Source organism: Aulonocara stuartgranti, assembly GCF_965226115.1.
Source record: "Aulonocara stuartgranti genome assembly, chromosome: 3".
Taxonomy (NCBI): Eukaryota; Metazoa; Chordata; class Actinopteri; order Cichliformes; family Cichlidae; genus Aulonocara; species Aulonocara stuartgranti.
Genome location: NC_138941.1, coordinates 39952311 through 39969737, shown reverse-complemented (window position 1 = coordinate 39969737; position 17427 = coordinate 39952311). Strand labels below are relative to the sequence as shown.

Genomic DNA, 17427 nt, shown 5'->3' with positions numbered 1-17427 from the left:
GCGCCAATTTCATATGCAGGTCTGGAGTATAAGTTTCTACCTTTCTGCCAAAACTCAAACAGAAAGGTGAAGCTAAGCTAAACCTTGTTTGCTTAGTTCTTCATATCAGCTGTCCTGGCTCTGCCAAGTGAGTCATTAAATAACATACTGTGTCTTTGTGCTTCTGGGAAAGACTTCTTGACTGTATCAGTAACTTCCTGGAGTGTTTTACACTGCATTTTTGGCTAAAGCTCAGCTTACCCTGGTGTATTTTCTTACCCTTTCTTTTAGCCTATGTAAGCATTATTTCCAAACAAACTATTCAGGCTTAAAATTTCTAAAAATGTGGTAACAACAAACAAACCTTTTATGCAGCATCTTTGATCGTGTGACACACCTGAAGCTGTTCAGTGGCACTACAGTCTAAAAACATAACAAGGATATAAGGAACACAACTGCAACATCATAAATCTCACATAAGTGTTAGCCATGTGTTTTAACAGTGGATTTTACACCACTGACCTGCAACAGGAAGCTTTTTTAGCTTCTTTGTGAACATTGCACCAAATTCTGGATTTAAGCTATGTCCCTGTTAATGAATGTTTGATGGTTTCACACCTTAACTTTGGTTTCACATGTATGGATTCGCCCTGGCCTTTTGATACACTGGCAATTTTCCACTCTGGCCAAATTGTATAAGATGATAAGAAAACTGATGCATAGATACAGTATTGCAGAAGTTTAAACGCTGCAAGTAGATCAAGACCAAACATTTGGTGTTAAAATAACTTCAGAACATGTACAGAAAACCAACCTTTTTGTAAACCTTTTTTTTAAGCTTCTCTGCTTATAAACTAGAGGGTTTTAGTAGCAGCAACATCAAAAAAGTACCTTTTTGGTGGATTTAAGAAAATGAAAGTGTTTGAGAAAAACGGAGACACAAAGTTTGAGTTTAGCAGAGCTTCACAAGGTCTTTTTAAACTCTGCGTTTATTCATGATGAAGGTAGTTGTGTGTGGAAATAGACTTGCGCTTAATATTTACCATCTCTGCTCTTTAATTAAATCTCTGTCAAGCTCATGCAATTGGTGACTTAAAATAGTGTTAATGAAATAGTTATCATTTCACCGTTAATAGAGTGTTCTTACAGGTCTCTTTAAATTCAAAAGAATACGAAAGAATACGCCAGATTTTCAAAATTCCGACACACACTGAATGCAACACTAAGGTGTAGCAGAAGTGAAAGAGAAAGCGCTACTCCAGTGTTTTAAACTGCACTAGAGATAGAGATATCCTATACTCAAATATTCCATAAATTAAACACTTTTATTGCCATAGATCTTAGAAAACATCTTTAAGATATCTAAAATATCCCTGTTACCACTGAAGGTATGTTTGAATCTTTTGTTTTTGTGTACTTGTGTATTCCATTTGAAAATAATTAGGTTTGTTTTATTCTTCATCAGCAATTTCTTTGAAAAGCACTGTCTGTCTGGGGAAGAAACTTCTTTTTTGGTATTGTTTTTGTTTATTATAGTTTTTTTTTTTTCCGTAGCCTCGTCGGAAGTCATTAAATGTAGCTTAGAAAAGCAGCGTGTTGTAGTGGTAATATCGTAATACTCAAAGTGTTTTCTATTCGAGATGTTACTGAAAGCCTGTCACTGGCTGTGGATTTTGGCACCTTATGTACAAAAACATGGGCCTTTGTTTACCTGCTAGTAATAATTAATAATAAATAATGTTGTTGTTGTTGTTGTTTATAAACAAATACTGACTGGTGTATAGACTTTGAATTCTTTTGCAGCTCTCCGTAACACAGAATTGAAGTGACTGAAAATGTCTCTGTTGGAGAGTACTCGGAGGCTATTCAGCAGCACCTCTCTTGGTAAGATCTGATGCCAGTTGTTTTTTTTTTTATGTTTTTTTTATACACATATATTTAACATCTAGGTCTATTGTTTTTAGATGACTTTCAATAACCGCCCTTACAGGTAGAAACACTTCTCTCAGACACTCCTAGTTTAGACTGTGCTTTTCACACTGTGTGTGTGAATGTGTGGATGACTGAATGTGTGAAGCGCTTTAGGGTCCTCAGGGACTAGTAAAGCGCTGTACAAATACAGGCCATTTACCGTTTTGTCTAGCCGCACTGCTATAAGAAAGACGGTGTCTCTGAACGTCTTCCATTTTACAAATAAAGTTTTACTGACAACCTTGACCTTAATGGTTCAGTTTGAATTTTTTTTGTCAATTCTTATTGTTTTTCATTGATTTAATTGATTAGCAGAAGGGGTTTTAATCTATGATCCACCATAATTATTTGCTCATCGTTCTGAAATTTACATGATCAGTCTCCTCCCAGTAGCTAACAGGTACCATGGACTGATAAACCAGGGAGCGACAGATTACTTGAACAGTGTGCTGCAGGTGCTGTTCATGACCAAGGACTTCAGAGAGGCTGTGACAAGGTTTGTTACAGCCCAGCTTTAAGTGTAATCCTGTATTTATCAAATATGAAGTCTATTGTGCATTTTTAATTACTCGTATTTACCTTCCGTGTAGGTACTCTGGAGAAAATCCTCACTCTGAGTTTATTGATCATCATCTTAAAGTCTTATTTGATGACTTACAGAACTACACAGCATGCACATATAAGATAACACAGAAGCTGGGCATTGACAATGGTACAGTATGTTAACACACAAAACAGCACAACCTTTGAATTGTTTGAAGAGTCTAATAAATTGATCTAAAGTAGATCAATTTACAACAAGTCTTGAAGTAAAGTCTTCTTCAGCCTGTGCAGTTTTTTAATGTAATTTAATAGTTTAACTTGTTTAAATTGTTAGACTGGATAATTCTAAAACATTTTAATTAAATAACTTAATTGTTTTGTTGAAAGCATGCACATTTATTTCCCCACCCAGTGTATGAACAGCGTGATGCTGCAGAGTGCTTGGAGAAGGTTTTAAGAATGACCAGTCCGGATGCATCAAAGGTAGAGACTGTTCTCTTTGACTGGTTCCAAAAGTGAGCCTATAAATATGAAAGCTGGGTAAAAAATATCACTTGCCAACAAGTATTTGTGCTTTTTTCAGATCTTCCACGGTCAGTTAGTAAACAAGACCACCTGCTCTAAAGGTCATATACAGACTGACAGAGATGCACCATTTTGGCTTCTTCCTCTTTCACTGGTGGATTGTTGCAGTAAAGACTACAGCGTGGTAAGGATATGACAAGTAACAAAGAGACATGCAATACATAATAATTTTTCTGCATATATTTACCTTTAGGTCTTGAGTAAAATTCTGATTTATGGCACTGATGCAGAGAAAAATAATTAGATGTCCATGTTTCAGTCAGAGACCAGCACGCCGAAATAATTTTAACGTTAACACAACTGAAAGACTGTGTTCAAAAACCAGTAGAGTGAGTTTATTTGATGGCAGCTGCTAATAATGCAAAACTTTTTAAATTTTTATGTTAAATAAAGTTAGTGTATTGAAAACCTTCCTCCCTGAGACATTTACCAGCACTTTACAATCACAGCCTTTATGCTGGTCAGCACATCTACAGTATGTCAGAGCTGATTTTAAATAATATTTTTCAGGTGAAGGGCATTGAAGAGTTTTTTAAACCTTCAGATTTCTGTGGAGAAAATCAGATGTACTGTGAGCAGTGTGATGACAAAGTTGATGCTACTATGGTGAGATTTTTTTTAGATTTATGATTCTTTAAATAGAATTACTAAAGCATATTAAGACATATTGGGAAATAAAAAGTGCTTTGAGGTGACTGTTGGTGCTGTATCAGTAAAACTGTCCTAAATTAAATGTTTTTCATTCAGAGAGATGTAATAAAGCATCATCCAGATGTTTTGTGTCTGCTGCTGAAGAGGTTTGAGTTCAACTATAATTACATGTCACACTCCAAAATCACCTGTTCTGTGGAGGTCCCCTACACCCTGCAGATACCAGAGGTAAATGTGCAGAATATTTTAGTATTTAAATTGTAAATGGCCTGTATTTATACAGCGCTTTACTAGTCCCTAAGGACCCCAAAGCGCTTTACACATCCAGTCATCCACCCATTCACACACTGGTGATGGCAAGCTACATTGTAGCCACAGCCACCCTGGGGCGCACTGACAGAGGCGAGGCTGCCGGACACTGGCGCCACCGGGCCCTCTGACCACCACCAGTAGGCAACGGGTGAAGTGTCTTGCCCAAGGACACAAAGACCGAGACTGTCCAAGCCGGGGCTCGAACCGGCAACCTTCCGATTACAAGGCGAACTCCCAACTCTTGAGCCACGATCGCCCCATAATCCATTTTATTTTCTTCAGTCATTCTGATGTTTGCCATTTTTCCTTTGGTAATCAGAGTCAGAAATATGAACTATATGCGTTTCTGGATCATTTTGGGGATCTGAGAGGTGGACATTACTCCGCCACAATCAAGATCCAGGAGGACCACAGAGACAGATGGTATCAGTTTGATGATGCCAGAGTCACAGAGGTACGATGGATCACTTATACATTTTTGATACCAAAAGACATTCCTACATTACTCATGCGTGACAGTGGCCCAGCTCATCATTCATCTCATACTTTATTATTTTTTACATCATCAGCTTGATTTTCAGCCATTCCAGCTGGATAACACGGAGAAGTAAGTTTCCGTGCTTGTTATTTCCACTGTACATTATTTTCCAGTTATTTCTTAACTTTTCACACGAGTATGCACTAAACATGCGTTAAATACACTTTTCTCAATTATAGTGTGCTACATGTTGAAGTATCATATCACACTGTGCTATAATCACAACTGCAGATTTTTCTGTGATTGATTCAACTCTGTCCCCAAAACTCTCCTGTGCAAAAGCAAAATAACAAAATCAATGAAAACAATTAAAACATTTATGTGTATCTTTTAATATTTACACTGTTAGTAAAATGTAAACATACACAGACACAATACGTCGGAAAACACTGCTGCAAAAAATAAATATGTTATAAAATATTAGCCAAACACATCACTGCGAAACTGTGAAAGTAACATATTTGTTACATGTCATATTTGTCAATTAGGTCCCAGACTACATATCTTCTGTTTTATAGCAAAAAGAAAGGTAAGAGAAAATGTTTTTGTTGTCGTTTCCTCAGCTGTTTGGTGCCTGAATGATTTTGTTTCTACTTTGTGCTTCATGCTGCAGACACTGCTATTCCAGAGTCCACAGATGTGTCCACCAGTGGACTACCTACCATCAGTAATGAATATGATCAGAGTCAAGATGGGAAAAATAAGAGCAATAGAAAGAGAAAAGGGGAGAAGACAGACACAGCGGATAATCCAAAGACTGCTCGCTTAAGAGAAGCAGGGGGATCACCTGACACCCCCTGTAACGTAGATCCTCTGGACAAAGAACCAAATGAGGACAAAGGAACCACTGGAAGTGATGACCTGGATCAAAAACATACAGAAGTGGATGATGCTGAAAAGAACAGACTACATATTAATATTGATTTTAAACTTGATAGCAGTGATCGATCAGCAGTCTGTGATGATCTAAGCAGACAGTATGAGATGAGTAAATTAATGGATGATAAAGCAGATAATGATGAAAAGGCTAAAGATAAACAGTCAGAGAAAAAAAGCCATGCAGAGCATCCAGCTGACACTGTTGGAGAGAACATATGTGAACATCAGGAGAATAAACAAATCTGTAGTCCTTCTCATGCTGAGGAGAAAACAAAAACAGATTCTCAACATGACACAAAAGGAAAGCTTAGTGCTGATAAACCAACAGCAGAGATGTGCTGTGACACATTTCAGGATAAAGAAAAAGTTGATGAAGGAAAAGAAAATATACTACAAGATGATCAGAGTCATAAACACAGAAACAGACACAGTGATACACTGAACATGCAGGAGATCAGTGTTACACATTCAAGTGATAATGATGTTTGTGTAGAGAGAGAAATCAGAGATGTGAAGGAGGACAGGAGAGAAAGAAAAGGCGATGAGAAAGGTGACCACAGTAAGTTTGAACAAAACACAGTAGGGGAGGTAAGTGGTGCTGCTACAACACAGAAAGATGTTGATGTGGAGGAAAAGAAAGAATATGAAGGAAATACTAAACAAATTCAGATCAGAGAGAAACCCCATCTGAGACCAGCAGGAGCAGAAATAATAGAAGCACCCAAAGAAAACCAGGATGATGCTACTAATGAAAAAACTAAAGCAGAGAGTTTTCAACTAAAAGCCAGACCAAAAATTCAGGGAGTCACAGAAGGAGGACGTGGTTCACAGAAGTCAGGAAAAGTTCAAATAACTTATGAAGAAAAAATGCAGACTCCAGATTTTGAAATCATCAGGACAAAGATGAAAAACATGAGAATAGAAAGTGTAGGGAAACCCACACAGGGCAGCTCTGATGTAGATGATGTAGAAATAGAAGCTGCTAAATCAAGTGGGTTGTGTTCATGTTTTGTCGCTTTGAAAAAATACAAATAAAAAAGCCAGACCAGGATTTGGAGTCAAATTAAGTTGAATCATTATTAAATGATTATTTATTTTATGTCTACACATCCTTATGCTAATTAAACATTTAATTGAATGTTTTATATTTTTCAACAGATTGAAGCTCTTTAATAACGCTTATGCTTTTGTCTTGGTCTAATTGGAGAATGCAGCATGAGTGTTGTTTCCCTTTTTTATTTAATATAATACATTACCAGTCTGCCTGAGACAGGAACAGTAGTGAAATTGAACTAATATAAACAAATCATGTTATGTTAAGGTGCTTTAGAATCACTTTAGAATAAGTATGCACTATTTATCTTATTTGTTGCTTTATCTAATTTAATTTTGCTTTTTAATGTTGTGGCTCTTTAACTGGGATGTATATTTTTTTAAATCATCTGGTCGATATCTTAAATATATTGTTTCCCTGTTTAATATTTCCTAAATTGTTTTTCATATTAGTTATTTCGCTTTCTTTTCTGCAAAGAAACATGTTTGATTACTGAATGTGCAGCTGTCACTTTAGCAATAAACATCAGCAGAGAGAGCACATTTCTTTGTTCTATACCCCTCTGAAGTCTTACTTTTGAAAAAACCTGTAAAAACAGCATATAAGGGCATAAAGGAAGGAAAAAAGTAAACTAAACATATGAACACATCGGAAAATTGGAATGCAAGTCAAGTACGAATACTACAAGTTACAAATGAGTATGCACATACAGAGATTTAGTTTTAATAACTTTGCTACAGTAATTTTCACAAACCTAGTAAAACAAGTATACCTGGTGATGTGGCAAGGCCTTTGTACACAGGTGTTTCTCCCACACCTTCTTTTACTGCTTCAGTCTCAGCTGAGATCATATCATGCCAGAAAATTTGTTGTACCAGGAAACATGTCTTTAAAACTACAGTATAAATACATCTGTCTGTAACCCTGTGATTGAGCCTGATAATACCTTACAGGGTTATTTATTAATTTTCAGAAACAAAGTCTTATTTTAGAAAATCTTGTTTGGTTTTCAAGTGGTCAAGTCATTTATTGCTTTGTTTTCATTGCAGAGATAGGTGCCAGCTATCACTGACTTTGAACTGGATAAGATTTCAAGAAAATATATTAGAAGATTTATATATGTGTAACGCAATCTGTACTTACGCCAAACCTTTAATGCGTGGAAATCAGGACTGTTGACCTTGGGCAGTTCACTAGGTGTCAGTGTCATCAATTTCACCCCGATGTTTAACCCAGAATCACAGTTTCTCTAAAAATAGGTTACAAGAAATCAAATGTATCCCAAATACCTGTATCCTGTCAGAAGCTAGTTTCGTAAAGGAGATTGGTAGTAGCTGCTCCACCACAGGAACAATAAGGCTTCCAGCACACAATGGACACCACACTTACTTAGCATAAACACATTTATTTGACACAATTTTAAATAATAACCCCCCTTTTTTTTGTAGTGTCTTTCCACTCAGTGTCATAAGAAAAATAAAATAAATAAATAAATAAAATCAAATATGTATCCTTTAAGGTCCTTTGGCCAAAAAAAAAAATCACCTGAGCTCAGGGAAAAATAAAGCGCATCGTTGGGGCCCTTTGAATTGTTCCTACCGCTCTGTTGGAACGGTGTAGCATCCAATAATAGCATCCAGCAAGCAGCAACGACCATCTATTTGCCAGGACGGTTCGGCAGAGTCATCAGATGAGGACTTCCACAAGGCAGTTCATCCAGTAGGATCCAGGGCACCAAAAGGGCAAACAAACCAGCCAGAGGAGTTCGTGTAATGGCGAATGCTGTCGGACTCAGCTCCGCTTCACGTTTGTAACCGCTACAAGACTTTTTCCCGAATTTCCAGCTCGTAGAGGGCACGAGAGCAGCATGCGCCTCATCGGATGAACGGAAGGAAAAACTCTGTAGCTGGACTAGAGAGTGGCTATGCGCACGGCACAGTGGTGCGTTCAGTGACCACAAATAATCAGAAATCCCATACTCAACCAATGATCTGGGTTACACTCTCCCCCTCTAAAGCGCATGAGTCTCTGCATGCACACTTGACTTAACAGGTGTGTGAAGGAAAGTGCTCTGAGAGAATACAATTGCGAAACTCTGACAAAAAGGAACTGAGAGCCAAAATTAAAGGCTCACCTAACTCATCATAAGTTAGTTTACGAGGTTGGCGTCTCTCTCTCCCAGAACGCCGCAACTCTACTGTCTCTGGCTCTAAACTCCGCTCAGCAGTGTCGCTGCTTCCTTGATTCATTTCAACAGATTCTGTTTGTTCAGGAATGTCAATAACAACCCAACCTGGACCTTCATCAGATGGAATGGGAGATGTGGTCACCTCATTGCTTTCTGAGTGTAACAAAGGCTCAGGTTCAGAAACATGACTGGGTGTTTCTCGTGCGTGTGACTCGTCTTGTGGCTCTGCACGGGGCAAACTAGAATGCACATCCCCAGTGGACAGCTGAGGTGTGATAACCTGCCTTTCAGTCTGGATAAAAGGACCTCTGGTTATTATTTCTGGAACCGCAAAAGCTGGACACACTTCGTCCTCATCACTGTATACCTCATCTTCCTGACCATCAGGGTCATCAGAAGATTGTACTTCTCTTTCGGCTTTGTTTCTCAGTTTCTTCCCTTTAGAGGACCCATGAGATCTGCTCCCTGCTATTTCTTCCACAGGTAAGAACCCACACGGTAGAAGGAGATCCCTGTGTAAGGTGCGTTTTGGTCCGTCTCCCAACTCGGGTTCCACAACATAGACAGGGCCATCATTGATTCGTTTAACCACAACATGTACTTTCTGTTCCCACCTGTCTGAGATTTTGTGTTTACCTCTGATACTCATGTTCCTAACCAAAACCCTGTCACCTGCACAGAGCTCGGCCACTCTAATCCTCTTGTCAAACCTAACTTTATTCCTTTCTCCGATCTTCTGGGAGTTTTTTGCAGCTAGAGTGTAGCTCTCCTCCAGACGTTGACGAAGGTTGTTCACATACTCTGAATGAGACTTATGGTTGGCATTTTCAGGTTGGATACCTAAGACTAAATCAATGGGTAGTCGGGGTTGTCTGCCAAACATCAGTTCATAAGGAGAGAAACCAGTTGTGTCGTTCCTCGTGCAGTTATACGCATGAACTAAGGGTTTAACAAAGTCCCTCCAGTGAGATTTGTCTTCCTCTTCCAACGTACCCAACATATCAAGAAGCGTCCGGTTAAACCTTTCCACCGGGTTTCCGCGAGGATGATAAGGTGTAGTGCGGATTTTGTCTGCTCCTATCAACGCACATAGCTCTTTGATTGTGTGAGATTCAAAGTCTCTACCCTGATCACTGAGTAGACGACTGGGAAACCCATAATGAACTATGAAGTTCTCCCACAGAGCTTTTGCAATGGTCCTGGACTTCTGATCTTTAGTTGGCACTGCCACAGCAAACTTCGTAAAATGGTCAGTGATAACTAATATGTTCCGGGTGTCTCTGTTGTCTGGCTCAACTGACAAATAGTCCATACAGACGAGTTCAAGCGGGTAAGTTGCTATAATATTTTCAAGAGGCGCTGCCTTCTGAGGCACTGCTTTCCTCCTGACACAGCGTGGACACTGTCTGCACTTCTCTTCTACAGACTTTGTCATCATTGGCCAATAGAATCTGGAACGGGCAAGATGCAGTGCTCGTTGAAAACCAAGATGACCAACTTCATCATGCACTCCACGCAACGCTTTCCCTCTGAACTGTTCAGGTAGGACTAACTGCCATACAGTGTTGTCTCTATTTGTCCATTTCCTGTACAATACTCCATCTCTCATTTCGAGTCTTCTCCACTCCTTGAGAAGGAGCCTAACATCAGGAACTTCAAGGTTTGTTTCTCTGAAGCTGGGCTTTTGAGCTCTTTCAACGAAGGTAATGACACGTGAGACAACCGGGTCATCCCTCTGAGCTTTATACCAGTCAGAGCTTGTCATAGATGGTAATGTGTCTTCTCCAAATACATCCGCAACTGTTGAGGGATCAACAGCAAGAGACTCTACAGCCAAAGGTTGTTCTAGATTTGAACAGTGCTCGATCTTTGACACCACAAGATGGCGTTGACATAAGGCAGATACCACCTCGTGACTCATCTCGTTGCTCACCTCTAGAAGACGGTTTTTCATGTCATCAACTCTCTCCCTTTCTTTGATGAAATCCTCATCTTCAAAAGGAGGAGCTTGTGGTCGTCGGGACAGCCCATCTGCATCGCGATTGGCATGACCGGCCCTGTACTTAACGGTGAACTGATAAGTAGACAGCGCAGCTAACCAGCGATGACCAGCAGCATCTAACTTTGCAGATGTCAGTACATACGTGAGAGGATTGTTATCCGTCACAATGGTGAAGTTAGCGCCATAAAGGTAGCTGTTAAACTTCTCACAAACTGCCCACTTCAAAGCTAGAAATTCAAGCTTGTGAGTGGGATAGTTTCTCTCACTTTTGGAAAGTCCTCTGCTTGCATAAGCCACAGCTCTCAGCTTCCCGTCCTGCTCTTGGTAGAGCGCTGCACCCAAGCCTTCACGACTGGCATCAGTGTGCAGGACATATGGTAGCTGTGGGTTGGCAAAAGCAAGGACAGGTGCCGATGTCAGTCTCTCAATCAAAGTCTTAAACGCATTTTCACATTCAGGTGTCCACTCCTCTCCAAAAGGTAAGTTAATGTTTGATGGTTGTTTGAAATGTTCTCCAAGATACACTTTACCCCTCTTTTTGGGTGAGTAGTAACCAGCCGTGAGACTATTTAAAGGCTTTGCGATCTTTGAGTATCCATCAATGAATCTCCGGTAATAACCGGCAAAGCCTAGGAAACATTTTAACTCTCTCTTGTTTGTAGGACGAGGCCATGTTTTCAAAGCTGAGATCTTATCAGGATCTGTGTGAACTCCTTGGGCATCAACCACATGGCCAAGGTACTTCACCGAGGGCCTAAAGAAATGACATTTTTCTGGGGACAGCTTCAACCCAAAGTCCCTCAACCGGTTCAGCACCCTCATGAGTCTCACCTCATGTTCCTCCAGGGTGTCTGAAAACACAATCAGATCATCCAAAAACACAAGTACCTCACTCAAGTTCAAATCCCCAACACACTTCTCCATCAGTCGTTGAAACGTACTTGGGGCATTTGTAACGCCCTGAGGCAGGCGATTAAACTCATAAAACCCAAGAGGACAGACAAAAGCAGTTTTAGCTTTATCTTCCTCGGCCATCTCAACCTGATAATAGCCTGATTTGAGGTCCATGACCGAGAACCACTTGGCACCACTAAGGGCTGTGAAGGTCTCCTCAATGTTTGGGAGGGCATAAGCATCCCTAATGGTCCGTGCGTTCAACTTGCGGTAATCAACGCACAACCTGATTGAACCATCCTTTTTACGCACAACTACTATTGGAGATGCGTAGGGGCTCTCTGACTCCCTAATAACCCCTGCATTAAGCAGTTCTTTGAGGTGTTGCTTGACAGCTTCTCTGTCACTTGGGTGGATGGGCCTCGACCGTTCCTTAAACGGCGTGTCATCGTTCAGCCGAATGTGGTGTTTTACCACAGTGGTGTGACCATAAGACAGATCATCAACCGCAAACACTTCTGAAATAGACTTGAGCTTGGTGGTGATGCGCTCTTTCCATTCTTCAGAGATGGGTGACTCATCAAGATTAAACTTAAGCTTCTCTCCATCAAACTTGTCATGAGAAGAAGCATTTGAAACAGGCACCAGGGGTGAAATGTGCTGGGCTACACATACCTGGGCAACTGTACTTCCTGGTTGCAATACAATACTATGCCCACTCAAGTTCTGCAAGACGACTGGAACCTTACTCTTAGCTTTGTAAGGGATGTCTATCAAAGCAGTTTCAAGAAATAAACCACCAGGTAACTTGTCGTGTTCATTTGGTTCAAGGACGAAACTTACGTTAGGAGTGTTCTTTCTCAGCCTAACATCGCCCATTAAACAGCACTTGTGGTTGGCAGGGATGGTGACTGGTACTTTCCCGTGCAACCTCACTGGGTGTATGTGGCAATCATCCATTTGTTTAGCCAAGTGCTGGAGAACCAGTGCTACATCTCTGGAACACAGTCTGTGAAGGAAATCTGGACCGTCACGTTCAGATAACTTATCATGGAGTCTTAACAGTGCATTGGTACCAATCAAAACTGGTATTCTGCTGTTAAAATGGCACTCAGGCACAACAAGAGCCAAAACAACCAACTCTTCCTCTTTGCCTGTAATGGTGTGAGGAAAAGTGATGTGGGTCTCAACATAACCAAGGTAGGGAACGTGCTGTCCACCTGCACCCTCAATCTCAAGCAATGCTTGAATGGGCTGAATGGGGAGATGTGCCAGCTTATCCTTGTGAAATGATTCGGAGATTGTAGTGACTTGTGAACCACTATCCATGATAGAGTTGCATTGCACACCCTCAACCAAAACAGAAGCTGAACAACGAGGACCTATCAGACCGGGTGGCAAGCGGGATTGGGAACTGAAATCTTGAACCGTTGTCTGGGTCTTTATTTTGCTCTGAACATCAATTCTTTGGTCACTTGAGGCGGGACTAATGCTGGTCTCAGCTCCTGGACGTCCCACAGCAGGAGCCGCTACAAGTTTAAAGCAAAAGGCTCAGTAACCTGTTGGGCTTGGAACCTTCCTTGCTTTTCCTTTAACTCAGCATTCTTCTGGCGGACTAGTGCCTGGTTGGGTTCATTTGGGCATCGAGCGGCAATGTGGTTATCTTCACCACATCTAAAGCAGAACCATGCTTTTGGCATAGAGGGAACCTTAACTGGTCTCCTGGCACTGCTATTTCTTGCCGTAAGGAAGTCTTTGCCACTATTATTCTCTTTAGGACATTTTTGGTTCTGAGTGAGCTCTCTGAGTTGTTTAGACAACTCATCTATTTTGCTTTCAAGTTTAACAGTTTCTTCTTGCCTCTGTTTTAACGCTGCACTAAGCTCACTGTCAAAAGGAGAATTCTTGGACCTTTGACTCAGTTTCTCTACCTGCTTTGAAAGCTCATCCATTCTCCTCTCAAGCTTAGATGCTTCGCTCTGCTTTGCAGTCTGTGTTGGAACGGGCTCATCATCATAGGAGGGTACATCAAAAATGGAGTGGGCATGTACAGCTGCTTTTGTAGCACCCAGATGTTTTTTCATCCTGTCTAGCTTTGCAGATCTACGACCTTCCTCGGTCCTCAACATAAGGAGTAGATCTGGGAATGTTGGTGGACTGTTCTTTTTGTTTTCTAGTTGGAGAGCTATAATGAGACTCTGGTCCCAGCAGCCTCTAATAAACTGTCTGAGTAGGTGTTCGCTCAAACTTTCGACAGAGACTCCCCCTCTAGAAATAGCTCGAGTAAGGAGGCTATGGAGTCTGTTCAAATATGCTGAGGGCTTTTCTCCGCTATTCTGGTTGGAGCTGAGAAAGGTTGCAAATAACTCTTCTCCGTCCTCTACAACACTGAAAGCGGAATCGAGCTGCCTAACATAAGCCCTGGGTGGTGAACTCACACCAAGCAACTTAACAACATCGGCTGCTGGACTTAGCAAACTTTCAAGTATTTTCCTAACCTTTTGCACATCACTAAGAGAGCAATCACTGACAAGAAGGTCCACTTGTGTGCGCCATGTTTCATAGTCTACCTCACCATTGGGCCTAGGAGCACGGCCAGAAAAGGTGCGCAGTCTGGTTTGTGTAGACCACGGGGCTGTTGAGTCATTTCTGATAACGTGCTCAACGACAACTTTTTGAATCTGAGGTGGGTTAAGGAGACTGCGGTCGATATTAACAGGGTTCACCACAGCACTATCAGGTGCATTGTGGGTCTGTGTGTAGTGATTAGGTTCATCATGATCACTAGCTACAATGTCATGGAGGGATGTGTCACCATCCTGAGCTGTGTGTGGCTGTGTGTCAGGAATCTCAGAGTTATGTCGAACTTCTTTGACCTCACTCTGAATAACACTCAAGAAACCTGCTTTACCACTATCTCCAACAGCCTTCAGTTCTTCTAAATATCTACGAGCTAACTCCTTGCCTACCTCTTCCTGAGCAACATCTCGAATGGTTTTGACAGACCAACCGATAGCAGGATCCTTGGGGCTCGGCAAGTCGCCTAAGATCTGGGGGTTGATCTTGGAAATGGCTTGATCGGACAAATATTGTATCAGGACTCTACCCTCTGGCTGGTTTGATTCATCTGGAATTCGAACTATCCGAGAAACTTTACCATTTACTGAAAAAACACTAGCAATGTCATCATCTGTGTAAATCCCTTCAACGCCAGTCACAAAAAGTGAGCACTGGCCATCTACATCAAAACGTCTGCAAAGATCCATGTCCAACACAATAGGGTCAAGGAAAAGAGGTAGGTGTTGTGAGCTGGAAAGTCAAGGTGCTACTTTTCACCAATCTCCTGGCTGGCTCGCCACTTGTAACGCAATCTGTACTTACGCCAAACCTTTAATGCGTGGAAATCAGGACTGTTGACCTTGGGCAGTTCACTAGGTGTCAGTGTCATCAATTTCACCCCGATGTTTAACCCAGAATCACAGTTTCTCTAAAAATAGGTTACAAGAAATCAAATGTATCCCAAATACCTGTATCCTGTCAGAAGCTAGTTTCGTAAAGGAGATTGGTAGTAGCTGCTCCACCACAGGAACAATAAGGCTTCCAGCACACAATGGACACCACACTTACTTAGCATAAACACATTTATTTGACACAATTTTAAATAATAACCCCCCTTTTTTTTGTAGTGTCTTTCCACTCAGTGTCATAAGAAAAATAAAATAAATAAATAAATAAAATCAAATATGTATCCTTTAAGGTCCTTTGGCCAAAAAAAAAAATCACCTGAGCTCAGGGAAAAATAAAGCGCATCGTTGGGGCCCTTTGAATTGTTCCTACCGCTCTGTTGGAACGGTGTAGCATCCAATAATAGCATCCAGCAAGCAGCAACGACCATCTATTTGCCAGGACGGTTCGGCAGAGTCATCAGATGAGGACTTCCACAAGGCAGTTCATCCAGTAGGATCCAGGGCACCAAAAGGGCAAACAAACCAGCCAGAGGAGTTCGTGTAATGGCGAATGCTGTCGGACTCAGCTCCGCTTCACGTTTGTAACCGCTACAAGACTTTTTCCCGAATTTCCAGCTCGTAGAGGGCACGAGAGCAGCATGCGCCTCATCGGATGAACGGAAGGAAAAACTCTGTAGCTGGACTAGAGAGTGGCTATGCGCACGGCACAGTGGTGCGTTCAGTGACCACAAATAATCAGAAATCCCATACTCAACCAATGATCTGGGTTACATATGCTTTCAGTTTCTTTGTGGCAATAATGGGTCATGTGTCCACAGAACAACAGTAATTTTAAACTATTACTAACAGTTCAGTTTTTCTTTTTTTTATGTCAAATAATGGGTTTTATGTAGTGCAGTTGAAGTAAACCTTTGCCCTTTGTGGTAATGATAATGCTGTCTGTGTGAAGTTCCTTATTCACCACTCACAGCTTAGATTAACAGATTACTTCAAAACACTTTTTTATTTAGTCAAACAGAATGTGAAGCAACAGGTTGCCACATACCAAACACCACTGGGTAATTTCCCTTATTTATTTTTTTTTTCAGAGAACAAAATGCCTGGCTCACATAATCCTCATAAACTCTCAAAGCACTTCACAGTATCAAACATATCTTCCACTGGATGGTTAAACAGGTGTGTCCACCCCACTGTAACTTTAAAGTAAGCTGATAAAATATTTCCAGCAAAAAGTTGAGAAGCCTCATATTTAATCCTTCAAAAATACCTCTTGTTGTTGTGGCCAAATAATTCAATCTTTGTCACGTTTGACCATAAAGCTTTTTTCCAGGTGGCATTTGGTTTTAAATGCGAGCAGCTGCAAATTTGAGTCAGACTTGAAGATGCTGACTATGGAGCAGTGGCTTCTTTCTTGGTCAGCAGCCTCACAGTCCATAAAGATGTATAACTGTCTTCACTATGGACAGTAAAAATGGTGTTCCAGCAGTTATAAATTGATAGCATGCTCGAGACTTGATGGTTCCTGGGTTTTTCTTAAACATCATACCCAGTTTCCTCTCGTTTGAGGATGACAATTTGAGTTTTCTTCATCTTCGTAAAGTAAGTATGTAATACGGTGTACTTATTTTCACGGTGTTTGAACTGAAGAACTTGGAATCTGCTGACTTGTGTAAATCTGCAGTCCTAAAGGATAATTTCAGTTCTTCATTTTGAGGTAGATCACTACCCCTTTCTAAACTTTGTGGGACCCATGAGAGGACCAGTTCAGATTAAGTTTCATGAGTCAGCGAACCTGCAGCTGGATCTTCAGCTGCTTCAATATTTATGAAAAGACACCAGAGACAAACTTGTGGTTTACTGTTGAATATGCTTTGTGACTATGCTGTAGGAACTGGACACATTTTTGGAGGTGAAGCATTTGAGAGAACATGATTATTAAACTTAACTGAAACTAAACCTAGAACTATTACCAACTATGAAAACAATTTTGGAGAACGTAAATGAAAAAAAAAAGTTTGACTTAAAACAATATTTATAGGCAAGGCAAGTTTATTTGTATAGCACAATTCAACAACAAGGTGATTCAAAGTGCTTTACAGAGACATTAGAAACAAAAACAAATAAAAAGCATGATTTAAAATTGATTAAAACAAGCAAACCAACAAACTAACTAATTAACAAACAAACAAACAAAACAGTATATAAAATCAAAACAGATAAAATCAGAACAGTAGATAAAATCAGTAGTTAAAATGTATGTTTTGAAATTTAAGCTTAAAAGTGTGGATTTGGTGTTTTATTCAAATGCAGCTGAGAACAGGTGAGTCTTCAACCTGGATTTAAATAAACTGAGTGTTTCAGCTG

At 40.6% G+C, this 17427-nt stretch overlaps 2 protein-coding genes across 3 annotated transcripts in view; both read left to right on the top strand.

Annotated features, from left to right (window-relative positions):
- LOC309703056 (uncharacterized protein) overlaps positions 1 to 17427 on the top strand; it is a 56611-nt gene that overhangs the window by 27500 nt on the left and 11684 nt on the right. The window lies entirely within an intron of this gene.
- Positions 1288 to 6873, top strand: LOC309703224 (uncharacterized protein). Of its 2 annotated transcripts, none has more exons than XM_082527942.1 (12): positions 1288 to 1367; positions 1764 to 1863; positions 2344 to 2446; positions 2541 to 2662; positions 2906 to 2976; positions 3077 to 3202; positions 3589 to 3684; positions 3826 to 3957; positions 4361 to 4495; positions 4611 to 4648; positions 5068 to 5108; positions 5271 to 6873. In XM_082527942.1, exons 2-12 carry the CDS (start codon positions 1815 to 1817, stop codon positions 6491 to 6493), a joined length of 2136 nt encoding a protein of 711 aa, XP_082384068.1. In that variant the 5' UTR covers positions 1288 to 1367; positions 1764 to 1814; the 3' UTR covers positions 6494 to 6873. The 2 variants fall into 2 exon arrangements, with proteins under 2 accessions (XP_082384068.1, XP_082384067.1); XM_082527941.1 differs by having other exon boundaries at positions 5193 to 6873.

Bases quoted from the DNA above. Each gene is read 5' to 3' on its own strand.
- LOC309703224 (XM_082527941.1), top strand. From the start codon at position 1,815: ATGTCTCTGTTGGAGAGTACTCGGAGGCTATTCAGCAGCACCTCTCTT. The intron at 4,496-4,610 runs GTACGATGGATC...TTACATCATCAG, and splicing joins ATGATGCCAGAGTCACAGAG to CTTGATTTTCAGCCATTCCA. The intron at 4,649-5,067 runs GTAAGTTTCCGT...TTTGTCAATTAG, and splicing joins CAGCTGGATAACACGGAGAA to GTCCCAGACTACATATCTTC.